Source organism: Condylostylus longicornis, unplaced genomic scaffold (genome assembly GCF_029603195.1).
Source record: "Condylostylus longicornis isolate FDR11 unplaced genomic scaffold, ASM2960319v2 ptg000030l, whole genome shotgun sequence".
NCBI classification, from domain to species: Eukaryota; Metazoa; Arthropoda; class Insecta; order Diptera; family Dolichopodidae; genus Condylostylus; species Condylostylus longicornis.
This window is the reverse complement of record NW_026577999.1, coordinates 1,261,368-1,277,805: the sequence shown is the minus strand read 5'-3', so window position 1 is coordinate 1,277,805 and position 16,438 is coordinate 1,261,368. Positions and strand designations below refer to the sequence as shown.

At 26.3% G+C, this 16,438-nt stretch overlaps 1 protein-coding gene across 1 annotated transcript; it reads right to left on the bottom strand.

The window, feature by feature from the left end:
- Positions 1–2,076: 2,076 nt before the first annotated feature.
- LOC129608091 (peptidoglycan-recognition protein LB) lies at positions 2,077–9,879 on the bottom strand. Its single transcript, XM_055519415.1, has 3 exons — positions 9,832–9,879; positions 6,008–6,475; positions 2,077–2,288 (listed from the first exon to the last, which is right to left on the bottom strand). The coding sequence occupies exons 2-3, from the start codon at positions 6,348–6,350 to the stop codon at positions 2,077–2,079; spliced, it is 555 nt and encodes a 184-aa protein (XP_055375390.1). The 5' UTR covers positions 6,351–6,475; positions 9,832–9,879.
- Positions 9,880–16,438: the final 6,559 nt, after the last annotated feature.

Genomic DNA, 16,438 nt, shown 5'->3' with positions numbered 1-16,438 from the left:
ATCTGAACTTATAATGCTGATTTATGTAACACAGAAATAGTGTTGGCTCCAGCGAGCTCCCCTGAACAACACCATATAGCTTCAACTTTACTTTGGAAATTTCCGTATTCTGTGTATTGTTTTCTGTTTTCGAGATAGCTTACAAACCATTCAAATTCGGTTCCAGTTACTCTTAGACTGCGTAATACTTTCAATAGAATATTTCGATCCACTGAGTCAAAAGCCTTTGCCAGATCGAACAATACTATGGCTACTTTTGTTTTCGCGTTCAGCCCCTTTTTAATATGAGTTATAAGATCAAATAACACAGAAGTTGTGCTTGACTTCTTTTTAAAGCCGTATTGTTACCGACCGTATTGTGTAAACAATAGGTAGGTTATGTGATGGCAACAAATTTTGCATATCGAGTTTTCGGTGGGAACGTACTTCTCCATAGTAGGGAAGTGTAAATAAACTATTTTTAACAACCTGTCGGTCTGTCGGTCTGTCGGTCTGTCGGTCTGTCGGTCTGTCGGTCTGTCGGTCTGTCGGTCTGTCGGTCTGTCCGTCTGTCGGTCTGTCGGTCTGTCGGTCTGTCGGTCTGTGTGTGCACGCGTGTATCTCAAGTTCGGCTGAACCGATTTTGATGAAATTTTATATGTAAGTTTGTTTTCACCATGGCACGGATCGATCAACTTTTGGTATATATCAGGCCTCGGGAACTGCACTTTTTAGCGGGCCTGTTTTACATTTTTGAATATTTTGAAGAAAGCATTCAACCGATTACTTTAAATTTTATATATAAGCTCAGCTCGACCATCCGCAAAAATTCGTATGTTTTGGAAGAAATCAGGCATCGGCAACTAGACGTTTACTACGGGCCAAATATACATTTTTGTGTATATAAAGAGAAATAATCAACCGATTTCATTGAAATTTAATATATGAATTCCCCATATTAAAACAATGAACATGTAAATTTTTTGGAAAGATCAGGCATCGGCAACTAGACGTTTACTACGGGCCAAACATACACTTTTGTGTATATAAAGAGAAATAATCAACCGATTTCATTGAAATTTAATATATGAATTCCTCATATTAAAGCAATGAACATATAACTTTTTTGGAAAGATCAGGGCTCGAGAACTGATTTGCGGGCCGATTTTACATTTTTCACCATATCCACAGAACAAATTGATGGAATTTCTTGAAATTTGATATTTGAGTTCTGGTTGTTACCGAAACTAACTGGTGAGCATTTCAAGGAATTCGGGTAGCACAAAGCGAAACTCTACTAAGAGCCAAATTTACATTTTTCTAGGTATGTTAACTATAAGCTTACTAATGTTCTAAAAATTGGGAAGAAGTATTTAACAGACATTTTTATAATATTCTGTAACACTTTCATTTATCTAGACAATACACAATGCGGTCGGTTATGTGCTGACCACATCAGATTTTTTTTTACTTATTATAGCATACTTCTCTAAATAATTATATAGCTGAGTATTGACCAAAGTTTCATTTATTTTTGAAATTATATATGAAAGTGATATCAGTCTATTTCGTCTTATTATTTTCGTCACCATCCTTATATGTATATGGGGCCGACCTTACTAATTTTGAGACAATCTGGAAATATACCAGTTTGGAAAGAAGTGTTTATAAGCGATGTTAGGAATGGAGAAATTTCTTTCTATGAGTATTCTGAGTAGTATTCTTTCTGATGGTCTTTGTTTTCCATGTATTTATTTGAAGGCCGACTTCTCAAACTTGGTTTAGCTTTAATTGTGAAAATTCACTGGCCTTACAAGCCAACTAATTTTTCATTGTTTGTTAATGGTTGAATGCCAAATTTGCTATTTAAAATTTGTGAATTCTTTATAAATTCTTCTGTCAGTTAAAAAACATTATTTTTCTATTAATTTAACTAAAAATCAAACTAGTAAAACAATATAATATTTTATTATTTAATTTCCTAAATTGATTTAAAATAATTTACTTTTATACTTAAAATAATTAATTTAATTAAATTTTGTAACTGTGTAATTTTTCTATTGTATTAATTAAAAACAAATTTTTTTGATTAAATTTTCATCTTATTTCATTTTTACGTATTTCTGTTGGATTTGGACTAAAATGTGACCATGTTGATATTTCATTAAAAAGACGATCACCCGGACATTCAGTGTTTCGAACTTGACGATGTCCATATAATTCATAATTTGGATCAACATGACCATTTTCTATTCCATATTTTATTATTGCTTGTGCTGCTTTTAACATTTTTTCCGATGGTAACTCAGCTAAAATAAAACAAACAAAAAAAAATTTAATTAAAAAATGAAAGTTTAGAACTGTTTTGCAAAATATCAAAGAACTTTTAAAGGTATTAATTTTTTTTAATATTCTATATTAAATTTTAAACGGGAAAAATTGCATATATTTAGGAGAACGAGGTAAAATGTGTTGAAATTTTATGCTTTTTTTAAAATCAATAGTACATTTTCAAAATTCCTAAAAAAATTACTAACAAAACAAAAAATTTATTATTTAATTTTAACTTTAATATTAATTTGACGTAAATTTAAAAATTTCATTAAAAATCTAGTAAAATTTCATTTAAATTCTGTTCGCATGCACACACAATGTTTTCAATGAATTTTATTGTATACAGAGCTACTGTGCATATAAAATTTTAATATTTAACTTTATGCTCCAGTAGAAAATGTAATTATTTTCTCTCTTTATTTTCATATATATGAATGAATAAAGCTTTGACAAATTAATAACTACAGCTTTGTCTTTACATGGTCTAAGGCATTTTAACAAAGTATATGTATGTACATATATGTAGTTTACGCTTTATAGTTTGTGAGCTTTTATTTAATTTTGTAAAGTACCATTTTATTTTTTTGTTTTTGTAATTTGGAACAAGAAGTAAATAAAATGATGAAGTTACAGCAGAAATTAAAAATATCGAATGATGAAATCTTTAGTATGAAATAGCGATCATGTCGGACAGTTGCACTGTTATTGGACCCTTGAGCTTATATTCTGTCTTGATAGGGTGCCGCATCACGTTGGTAGAGAGGGTAATGAGCGTGTTGATATACCAGCGGCGAGGTCGGACAAAACACTTCTTGGGAAAGGAACCATTTCGTGCACTAGCATAGGTTCTTGGTGAATGTGGAGCGTTGGTCCACAGCAGGAGAAAGTCTCTAGGTGATTGCGTCCTCTCAGCAAGAGAACTGTGAGAAGTCGATTCCCACAATATACTTGAATTTGTAAGAAGGATAGGTTTCAAGGGAGTCCTTTACAGCAAAGCCTAAGTAAACTTCCGGTTATGCACTGGTATTTGGTATTTTAATAAATCGATTGTTTTTTCTAATTTTTCCTGTACCCATGCTTTTATATCCAGACTTTTATAATTGAATTCGAGTGTTTATCTTTCTAACAGTAACATAAATTACTCATTAGAGCAAATTATGTTACATGTTAGGTTAAAAATTAAATAAGATTTATTTATGCTTTATATAAAAGCTGTAACAATATTATTAATGGTTATGCATTTTGATTGCATGTTTCAATAACAAAAATAAGAAATTTTAATTTTGTATATCCAGCTGTAATTTATTATGTATGAATAAAATTTACGTGTAATTAAGAAAGTTGATTAATTTTAGTCATAAAACAAAATATTTTGATAAATCCTTTAAAATTATTATAATTTATGAAAATTAAAATTAAATTATAATAAAATTTCCTTAATAAATGAGCATTTTAACACAAGTTTTATGAATTTGAAAGAAAACTTATTAGTAAAATTGTTCACAAATGCGAAGGTTTTTTGTTTTTATTAACAAAATGAAATATTTATAATTGTTGAATGATCAACTAAGGTAATTAAAAAAATTTGTTTATGTTAAACGGGGAAAAACAGAGTTAAACTTGATTTTCACGTTCAATAATCATGAAAGTGGCACAACAGATTAAAAGATTAGGGAGATTAAATTTTGAATCATTTTAATTAATTTACTAATTTTTTGTAATTCTATATTGTACATTTTACAGTGTGTTTGTGACTTCCTGATATTTTTGAAGCAGTATGGTAAATCGAAATTAGACCGATAAAAAGTAATTTTTTGAAAAGGCCCTCCTGGAAAATGCGATTTTTCATTATCGCCGACTTGAAAAATCTATGGTAAGAGCTTGAAGTTGATGTAATTCTGCTGCATCACTAAGACTCGAAAGTCAAAATTTTTAAAGAATTCACCCATCCCTATTGTACAAACACAAGTGGCCACATTATCCAAAAAACTACTGTAATAGAAAGCGTTTTCTAAATAAAATTAATATAAATGTGGTCAGGTGTTGACCTAGTTCTTTGTAAGAAAATTTTAATTATTTAATGAATAATTTCTTTAACCGAATTAAATGAAGCACTTTAAAATAAAATTTCATATTCCCGGATTCCTCAAATTTTAAGAATGCTCAATTATATAACAATTCACATATAAGATAATTAATTTTTATATCTTATATACAGGCCTAATTGTATCGTATGCATAGGCCTAAATTTTATTTTATAATACTAAAATAAACTAAAATAACATTGTTATGAATTCGATAAGAATAAATTGATATGACAAATAAATCAATAATAATTATTCAATTATAAATCTCATATTATAATTTTAATTTAATTATCAAAGTAAAATATTTTATTCAATTAAAAAATCCTTTTAAATCACTCAATTTATTTTATATATGTATGTAGGTATATGCGTGCATTATAATATTTGATGATGATGCCAAAAAATCATTAATTTAGCGTTCGAAATATTTCAACTAAATCTTTATTAAATTGTTACTAATTATAAAGTTGACATTTTGTATAATTATTATTTTTAAGTGGATATGTCATTATAATTTTATCAATTGATACAAAATTTAAAAGCAATATATGAAAGGAGATTACATCATTATTAGCTATATAGAAGATTGATAATGTTTGATTTTCTGAATTGCTGTTGAATTGCTCATTATTATTGTTTATTGATCTCTTTAATTAAATTAAATGAACAATAACCTTAAATTAAGAAAAATGAATGTAATATGAAAATTATTTTTAAGTGAGTGTTTTGAATGAATGCCTGCACAGATTTATGAGTACAGACTATATGTGCGACCGTTCAAGATCATAAAGAAAGCAAATGTTTCAGGATAAATTTGAGAGTAACCTTGGGTCAGTCTGCGCTAATAATAACAAGAGTGCTTCTCTAACATTATAAATTTTTCTAATCGAAGACTATAGGATATTAGCAGCGGTGTTTATTATTTTAAAATTTATTTTAATTTTTTATACGAAATTATACTTTTTAACTTTAATATTTAAATTAGACAAATATTTTTGCAGTAAATAAAATAAATAAAAATATATAAGTGTATTTTTTCATATATATTAAAAATTTTTGAAATTTAAATGCAAATTATTATACAAAATTCGCGATTTCGAAATAGAATAACACTGCTTTAATAATCTGTACTGCTATCAACAAATGCATATATGTATATGTACAAATATATATGAAGAATATATCACGCTATGAATATCGAAGCAAAATATTTATGATTTTAATATTTTATTTGTTGTTATAAGCTATCAGATACTATAAGTATGTTAACGAATGGAAAATTTTGTGATTTATTCAAAAATTTTAGTTTTTAATTCGTTGAAATAAATTTGTAGATTTATGAAATAGATTGCAAAGATTGGAAATATTATAATTAATTTCATTTATCCAGATGACTATTTATATCCTGATATAAATGAAATCAATATATAGTTTGCATTATCCAGTACATTTATATTGTTCGGTTCCTAATTTTATAGGGATAACAGTTTGCATTTTGAGAAATTCAAAATGAAAGTATATTTAATATTATAAATTCTGTTTACAAAACAAAATATTCTACATCATTATTATTATGATTCTGAATATTATATATACTTAATACTTACTTCGCCAATCTCCAATAAGGCATATTCCAACACTTTTATTATTATATTTTGGTGCATGAGCTCCAACAACATTAAAACCTCTACCATAATAAATATTACCATCACCGCCAATAGCAAAACTATAACCAATATCATTCCATCCTCTATCAATTTGATGAAAATCTTGCATTGATCTCATTGCTTTTTTACAATCATCTGTAGTTTCACATGCTCCCGGTATATATGAATGATGTATAATAACATATGGTGCTGGTCTATTAAAATGTTCAATTAATTTTGGTTCTCTAGCACCCCAATCTGAACGATTTATTATATTTGGTAAATTAATTGGAGGATGAGACATTTTTATTATTGAATTTGATATATTATAAGATGATGATTTGAATTTTGATGATTCGGATGTTTCTATTTTGAATGATGTAAATTGAAATGGTATTGGTGTTGTTGATATCGTTTGAATATTAAAATCTGGAATAAAAATTTTTATTGGTAGATTGTTTTTTTAATTTTTGTATAAATTATTATTTTTTATTGATAAAAAATATTGATGTGCATAATTGTGTAAATATTTTTACGTATTTGGGTTTTTTTATTTTTTTTTGAAAATTTTAGATGAAATTTCCAAATTTTGTTTCTTTAATTTTATTTATAGAATTTGAATATTTTTATTTCAATATGATGGTATTTTGAACACATTTTTTTGTAAATTTATTCTTATTTCATTTTAAACAGCAATACCTACTTCTCCTATACTAACCTGTATGATAGTGTTGTTACAATATAAATCATGTTTTAAAAATTATTCAAATACAATACTAAGCTCTATATAAAATTTAGAGAGGAGATATTTTTTGACTTCTCTCAATGAATATTATCGAAATACTGATATTTTGTTCTGATGTTGAGCTTTGAGCTTAAAATTTGAGATAAAACATTTTTACATGAGTAGCATATGATGAGTGTTCACATAAGTATTAATGTATATACGAGTAATTAATATAATTTTAATATTATCAAAATTTAAATGAAGAGATTTTAGAAAATATCATAAATCACGTGATATATGAGTTGATTTCATTTGAATAGAAGAAAATAATAAGAAAACGAGAAAAAAATAGAGTTGACCTTGTCAACTCTGTGATACCCGTACGAATTTGTTATCCTATGTGCGAATAACTAATGTGCCATAACTAACTATGGGGCAGACTATGACTTTAAGTTGCTATAGCTTTAATAGTTTCTGAAATATAGTCAAATAACTTTTGAAGTTGTATGGCAGGTACCAGAAGGAGCCAAGTAATTTCAACGACTTTTACCAGACACATCGGCCCTACTAATATATTCACATGTGTGAAATCTCAATATCACAGCTCTTATAGTTTCTGAGATACAGTCAAATAACTTTTGAAGTTGTATGTCAGGTACCAGAAGGAGCCAAGTAATTTCAACGACTTTTATGAGACACATTGGCCCTACTAATATATTCGTTTGTGTGAAATTTCAATACCATAGCTTTAATAGTTTCTGAAATATAGTCAAATAACTTTTGAAGTTGTATGGCAGGTCCCAGAAGGAGCCAAGTAATTTCAACGACTTTTATGAGACACATCGGCCCTACTAATATATTCACATGTGTGAAATCTCAATATCACAGCTCTTATAGTTTCTGAGATACAGTCAAATAACTTTTGAAGTTGTATGTCAGGTACCAGAAGGAGCCAAGTAATTTCAACGACTTTTATGAGACACATTGGCCCTACTAATATATTCGTTTGTGTGAAATTTCAATACCATAGCTTTAATAGTTTCTGAAATATAGTCAAATAACTTTTGAAGTTGTATGGCAGGTCCCAGAAGGAGCCAAGTAATTTCAACGACTTTTATGAGACACATCGGCCCTACTAATATATTCGTTTGTGTGAAATCTCAATATCACAGCTTTTATAGTTTCTGAGATATAGCCAAATAACTTTTGAAGTTGTATGGCAGGTACCAGAAGGAGCCAAGTAATTTCAACAACTTTTATGGGGCATATTGGCCCTACTAATATATTCGTTTGTGTGAAATTTCAATACCATAACTTTTATAGTTTCTGAGATATAGCCAAATAAATTTTGAAGTTGTATGGCAGCTATCCGAACCGGTACCCCGATCATGTCCAATTTAAATAGGGTTCTGGCACTTACTACAATAAATCATTTCTGAAAATTTGGTGAGCTTAGCTCAATTAGTTTTTGAGTTATCGTTCGGACGGACGGACGGACGGACGGACGGACGGACGGACGGACGGACGGACGGACAGACAAAGCTAAATCAACTCAGAATTTGACGCTGATCAAAAACATACACTTGAGTCTATATCTAACACCGTTATTTCTTAGCGTTACAAACGGTAAGGCAAATTTAGTATACCCTTCGAACATACGTTCGTACGGGTATAAAGAGAATTATGAATTTTTTTAACTAACATCTCTGTTGAAGGGAGAGGAAAGAAAATTGCTCTCTTATTCTTGGAATGATGACCTTTGATAATTTAAAATTTAGTAAGTAGGTATAAAATTTTATTGCTTTATTGAACTATTCCGCATTTAAATATTATTTTTTTTTTAATTTGAGGTGTGTATTTTAAATGTAGAGAACAAAAATCCCAGCAAACAAAATATTAGAAAAATAGTAATTATTGCTTAATTTTACATTTATTTATGTTATTATTATTAATCAAATTTCTTGATCAAAATGCGTTTTACATAATTATTAATACAAATATACTAATAAACAAATTTTCAAAATTTATTTATGACTATGACCCTACATTGAATTATTATTATTAGTTTTTAACATAGGATTTTTGTTATCAAAACTTTTTTAACGCCATTCTTAAGCGCCACTAATAAAATTATAGATGCCGCATAAAGTTAGCCTATTTTTGTATCTTGAATTTTTTTTTTGGAAAATTCTCATAAGAAATGACAATATTCATATGTCATACTTATTATAAATAATTTTTTCCTTCTATTAATTTTATTATCTTCATTAAAAATTTAATGCGGAATAATGAAATTCATATATGTAGATAAATTTTTATCAAAATTTTTTAAATAAATTTAAAACAATAATTTTGTTTAACGAAAAAATGACTTTGTGTAAGTATATACAGTCGTCAAACAAAAGTTGGACAAAGAAACAGACTATTAGTATAGCTGAACATTTCAATATCAAAAAATAAGTCCAAACACAAAAACATTTTTGAGTCAAATTTTGACAATAACACATAAATTTTAATATGAACTCCCAATTTTAAAAACAATACTGTGTGCATTGGTACACAATTCATCAATTAGAACTCAGAAACATTAAAAATTTAAATTTTCAAAATAATTTGATTTAAATATTGCCCTGTATTAAGAGTTTTACACATAGTTTTCGTATTTAATTTATTGGAGCTAAGATTTCAGTAACAACATTAAGACCAGTTGTAAAGAAGTCAAATTAGAACTAGATATGTAAACTTAATGTTTTGAAATTTTTCTTGGTTTTTGTAATCTGTTACCTTCATACATGTATGTAGATCAACAAAGTTATTTATTAAACACATTATGGTATGGTCATACTTAATATGCTATGGTTCGCAACCAGGGGCCAGTATGGAGATTAATATAAAAATAATAAAATATTTTTTACAATAAATATGAAAATATTGTAATTTCACCTTATGATTTTAATTAATTAAATAAATTTTATTTTTCTCTTTAATATTGAAATAATTGTTTTTTAATATTGACCATAACAAAAAAAAACAAACGGGATTAAAATTTTATTCTTACCTGATAAACAAATGCAAAGTAATAATACATAATTAATAATTAGTGACATAATGCACAACACTAACTGTAATGAAATGTTTTGTCATTTATTTGAAATTAATTTTGTTTAATTTTTTTCTATTTTTTTTTTTTTTAAATTACACAAATATTTTATTATATTGAAAAACAAATAACTGTTATAATATTATAATAGCTATTTGTAACAGAAAATTTATTATAAAAATTAATTGTGTTTTATTTTTAATGCTATTATAAAATTTATGGATTAAATTTAATTATTTTATGAAAAAAAAAGAAGAGAACGAGACAATGAGGAACTTTTTTATTTATCTCAATATTTTGATTGTTTTTGCAATTTAATTAAAATGAAATTATTATTATGAATTTTATTATGCTAATTTGCTATTTAATCAACTCTTTTCGCTCAATATTAATTAATTAATAAATAATTAATGTTATTAATTTAATAAAATTTAAACAACAGTATTATTTTTCGGAATTTGAAACGTATTTTAAGCGATATACTTATACACTATACAAATTTCAGTGTTTTGTTCAATTTTTTTTATATAAATAATTAAAATTCAAATAAGCGTAAATAATGTTTATAATAAATTTTAAAATTTGTAATGTCACTTGTCAAAAATATATTTTAGGAGATAAGCGTTTTTAAGGTTAAGTAAATTTTTTATTTTTTTAATTTTAAGGTGTTCCGTTTGTCAAACTATAAACTAAAATTGGTGATAAAAATTTAAAATAATTTTTTTTTAGAATAATCAGAATTATTGCTGTTATCGTTTGCAGATAACTAATTAAACTGCTAATAAAATTTTTTAAAATTATTATTTTTATAAAATAGTTGTGATATCTTAAATGTTACATAAAAATTAACAAAAAAAATGTAAACAAAAATGATATCGATTAAAATAATATATTTGATTTTTATTTTATTTTAGTATACCTACATATGTATGTGCAATTATAATTCCAATTAGGGTGGTCTGTTTCCTGTGAATATTTGCTAAAAGAATCAAAGTTCTGACATTCTTCATTAACTGACAGTATGAGCATATTTTACTTACATTTAAATTTAATTAATTTCCTTTAATTAATTTCAAGAACTTATTGTTTTGTATTTGAGACATTACAAGTGCTTTCATACACGTATTAGCCTGGATTTTCCCTATATCAAACATTTCCTCCATGAACTTTGTTTGATTCGATTAAAATTTTATGAAAATTTGACGTGTGAAAATTAGATTCACTTCATTATTAAAACTCAGTCTACGGCACAGTAGTCCTAGTTAAAACTCTATGACGAAATGAAACTGGTGCATGACTACCTATGATATCATGCACTAGCTCTATGCTCCACCTAGGAGTGAAGAAGGAAAATAGTATTAAAACTCAGTGCCGAAAAAAATAGAGCGCTATTCAATTGACATCAGTAGAAATCTAAAACAGAAATCTAAACTCTTTCTTGTATATAAAGGAATACGAAAACAAAGTCGATATTTTTAAACATTAATACTACAATTGCACAAATATAACAGGTTATGATAATAAAAAATAATTTTAAGAGAATAAGTCTTCCATTGCGGTATATTGAATATTTAGTATTTTACTGAATACTGAATGAACATCTGCAGTTTGTAAAGTCGATCTTATTAATGGTGTAGTTGGTATCGGTCCTCCAAATGAATAATCGAGGGTTAACAACCTTGTCAGATCATTAAAATAAAAATTTAATTCAGTATTATTTAGTATGAAAAAAATTCTACTACTAACATATGTGAAAGTAACGAGTAAATTCCAAATGTACACTCATAATATTCGTTCTTGCTCTAATATTACATGTAGTATATTTTAGCACATTCAATATAAAATAATCGTCATACACAGTCATATACTGATAATTAATTTTACGTCATTATCAAAATTTTTATGTACCACACTAAATTTCGGATCAATTATCATATTTTCTAAGTAATCAAACTCAGTAACCAGATTTGTTTTTAATTTTGCTTTTGTTTTTTTCTTTCATTAAATTCATTCATTAAATTTTTTTTTTATACATAGTCATATGTCAATGTTTTCTTTTTTATTTGTACTGAACGCCTTTTTTTTTTAATTTTTTTTTGGTTTCAGTTCATCTCTTTTTTGTTTTTTTTTTTGCACAATTTTACTCAACGGGGATTTTTCAATCTTATGCATAAATACACAAATAAATAATATGATTATTAACTCCCAAACTACAATGAACCGGTAGTCGGGGATTCATAGGAATTTTTAAGTGGAAAAAAAAGTGGCAACGGAAAATTAATTTTAATATTAAAAATAAGAAAAAAATCCAAAGAAGAGAAGTTATAAATGCTAAATTGAATTTATTAAAGAATGTCGTTAGAGTTCTGAAAACAATTTAAGGGGACAACATGTCTTATCTTGGCATTGTTGTTTAAAAATTTGCGGGTGTGTATTTTTGATTTTTTACATATGAACATGTTAAATGAGTGATATTAGAGGTCTCTAAACTTAAAGCTTTACTTAAATTTTTAAATTCTCTTTGAGAGATTTTTTCTGTTTCTCTCACTCTTTAATCTTTATGTTAAGTGACAAGCAAATTAATTTCTCTTATTTTTGTGAATAAGAAACGTTTTAAAAATAAAGTATGATATTTTACGTTCGGCCATTAGTGATGAGAAACGAACCTACAGAAATTCTATTCAAGAATTTTAATTTTAATATTGTGTAAGCTTTCCATTTTTAATACTTAATTTCTAATAATTGTCTAATAGGTGCTTTTAATTAAAGCCATTAACGTATATATTATAATTGAAAATTTAATTTTAGAATATAATTTTGTTAAAAAAACCTTAATTTATGCCAGGACATAAAAAAAAACTATTCTAAGCTTTGCTAAAAAAAAAGGAAAATGCGCAAAATAAAAAACAAAAAAGAATTTTTTTTTTTATTAATTTTTTTTTTGTTCGTTTTTATTATTATTATTTATTTGATGTTTTATGATAACAACGTAATTCAAAAACAAAATTATTTTTGTGAAGAGCAAAATCATCTCTAATGAAGATAAAAAATATAAAAAAGAGCTTATTATGGAGACAAAATTCATCACTTATACCAAATACAAAAAAAAAAAAACAAAAAATATAAAAAAAATTTTTCAAATGATCTGTGGTCGTTGATTCACTCATTGAATTTAATTGAGCAAAAGAGAGAGAAAAAAAAGAAAACTTGAATATAATAAGAAACAAAAACAAAAAAATCATCTCATTTCTCACCGATTACAATTTTTTTTCTATAATATTCTCTAATATAGAATTAGGCAGTGATGAAATGATTTCATAAAATATTGAGCCAAAAGTTTACACTTAGAAGTTAATTGTAAAAATCTTAAAGAAACTGTAAAAGTTTTAAAAGTTTAACTGTTAATATTGCCACTTACCATTTACTTTATCTTGAACAGTAAGTGCTAACTAGTGCTAATTTGAAAACAAGCACAACGAAAATACTTTTTATATTTATATTATTCTTTCCAAATCATATTTTTTTCTTTTTTTTGCATACTTCTGGGGTTAAACGCAAATAAGAAACTTAAATGACACGTTTACTTGACATAATGATTGAAATAGACCACTTATGCATAAAGAGTGTAATAGTTATTTCTTAATTATAAGGTTGTTTATTGGGGAAGAAGACCCCAATTCACTTACCATTTACTTTAATTTTTATTAAAGGCGTGGTAACTCGTAACGCAAGGAAGGCTAAACAAATTGTGTTACAGTGAAAGTAATTATTTTTTGATTTATGTCTACGAGGGGTTAAGATTCACGTTGATTTCTCTTGTCAATTTCTCACAGTGCTTGTATGGTACAAGAATTTGGTTGAAACTTTTCTACATTTACGATATTTGTCATATTTAGCACCTAAACAAAATTAAACCGAACGAAACTACCATAAACTGAGCACATAATATAATAAGCACATTATTATATGTGTATATTCAGTGAAATTTATATTTTCGACGAGTAATTATTGTAACAACATCACCAAAATATCTAGTTATTTTATATAACACCACTGACATATAGATAATAATATTGAAATAAATAATGTACATAGGTATACATGTATGTGTTATACTCATATAATATGTACTTACATACTTGTCTCTATGGATTTCAATTTTTACACTTTACGATAATGTTGACACCATATTAATAATATTATAAATTATTTTCAAAGTTCAATGTTTATATACAACGTGACGTATTTTGATAAGAGAGAGAGAGCGCATACAATATTATGTTATGAAGTCTTAACTAAATAATAATAAAAACAAAAACATTGAATAAATTGAATAAACAAAAATATATAAAGAGAATATTTTATAACGGTTATATATGTCATTGTAATTTAATGTTATGTTAAGTGAATTTTTATGGTTTATGTCTTGAATATTTACAAACATTTGTATGATATTAAAAATATAATTTAAGGTATGTATATATATATATACAATAAACACAAAGAGAAATGTAACAAGAAAGTTGAATTGAAATTCAAAAAGAGAAAAAGAAGTTTGAACTTGGAAAAGTTCTTTTTTATGACAAATCTACTTAAACAAATTAACGTAAAAAAAAGAAACAAAACAAAAACCGTTGTTAATGAAATAAAATATTGTAATACCTGTTTCAAAAGGATCTGCTTTTAACATTGAATCAAAAAATCCTTTTAATTTAACATTAAAAAATTGTTTTTTCTTTTAAAATGTTATAAAATTTTTATTTTAAACATAATAAAAAGTTAAGTCAAACCAATGGTTTGTATTGTAGCACTTTTCCCTTCAACAAGTGAAAATTCTGCTTTTAAATACAGTCTATGTATACTTATCACACTATTAAAATTATTTTCATATATACACAAAACTATTTCTAGGATTGCATATATTTAGGATGATGCATACATGCAGTCTTTGAAATAAAGCAAAAATTAATATAAAGAGGGGTTAACATAATGCTCGATTTTAAGGGTTAATTGTGTGAGTTAAGAAAAATAATTATATTTTTTAACATCACGGAATTTACCGTTAGCTTTTTGGGTTTATAGAAATTTGAAAAAGCTTGCGGTTTCGGAAATATAAGGTGTCAAAAATTCAAATTTTACAAATTTCAAGAGGCGATAACTTGAGAGGGGGTGGAGATGGAAAAAAATTTTCTTTTAACGAAATGAACTATTTGTTAATGTCTAAAAGCCCCTAAAATTTCAAGCTCCTACAGGCTGGGGTCTAGAAGAAACACGACATCAAAAATTTGGAAAAAACGGACTTTAGATAACGGTAAATTTGAACTACCATTTTGTTTTTCTCAAGTTTAACTATAGTATACCGCGCCAGGGGAAGCAAGCCACTGTCTTTTTGCGTTTGCAAAATTTGAAAAATGCTTATGGTTTCACAGCACTAAATAGTTAAAAATGGCATTTTTAAGGTTTTGGAGGGGTATAACTTCTAGAGGGGGAGAGATAGGTAAAAATTTTGTTCTACGGAAATTAGTTTCTAGTAAAGGTCTATGTACGTATTCAATTTCAGCTTTCTATCTTCAAGGGTATAAAAGTTTTGTAAACAGACACACGGACAGACGGACGGACGGACAGAGTGAAACTAATAAGCACTTTTTTTCAAAATTTTTTTTGGAAAAGTGCTAAAAACAATAAGTCAAATTTTTCTTTACGATATTAAAATTTTTCAATTACAGCAAAAATTAATTTAAATTACAAGCGACGACTACAATTTTGCTGGTTTTATGTGATGTGATGATCACTTTTATGATTCTAATTTGCATAGTTAAAGAAAAAAATGCATTTTTGAACGCATTTGAATTTTACTTGTGCAGTGGACTTTGGTCTTTGTTTTTTTAACTGAAAAGTGTCACTCAAACATTCTGCTATCAATTCAATTATTTAAAGATTCTGGTTATGATGCATCCACATTCTCAGTAATCATTGAAAGTAGGTCGTAAAGAGAAATTTTAAAAAAGAATTAAGGAACTTTAATTTGTTCCCTTAACTTTCATTTTATTCTTTCGTCTCACTTAATCAGCATTTATTAGAATTTCCGGAGAAAAGAACACGTTTTCTTTAAATACTTAAAAAAAATTTTTTTATGAATTTATAATCATAATAAATTGACATTAATTTATTTAATTAAGAATTAACGTGATAATAAATTATTTTTTGTGGTTTTAAATCTCATACTACCAAAAAACATAATATTGGCTAATTTTTCTGTACGTGAAACAAAATACAAAATATTTTACTTTATCTTTTGACGTAATAAAATTGTTGGCTTTAAGTGATAACAAAATTTTCAAAACAAGGTCAAACTTTTACAGTTTGACCTTGTTTTTTAACAGTCAAAAAAAAAATTGTTAAAAGTTTTTATAAATTAAATTTTTTTTACAATCATTTTATAGTACCAATTATATTTAATAACTAAAAAAATTAATTTGAATATAATAATTGCATCCATTCAGAACGATTATATTTTTTTTGTTACACAATTTTTGGCATTGGCTGTTCAAGGTGGTCTGTTTGT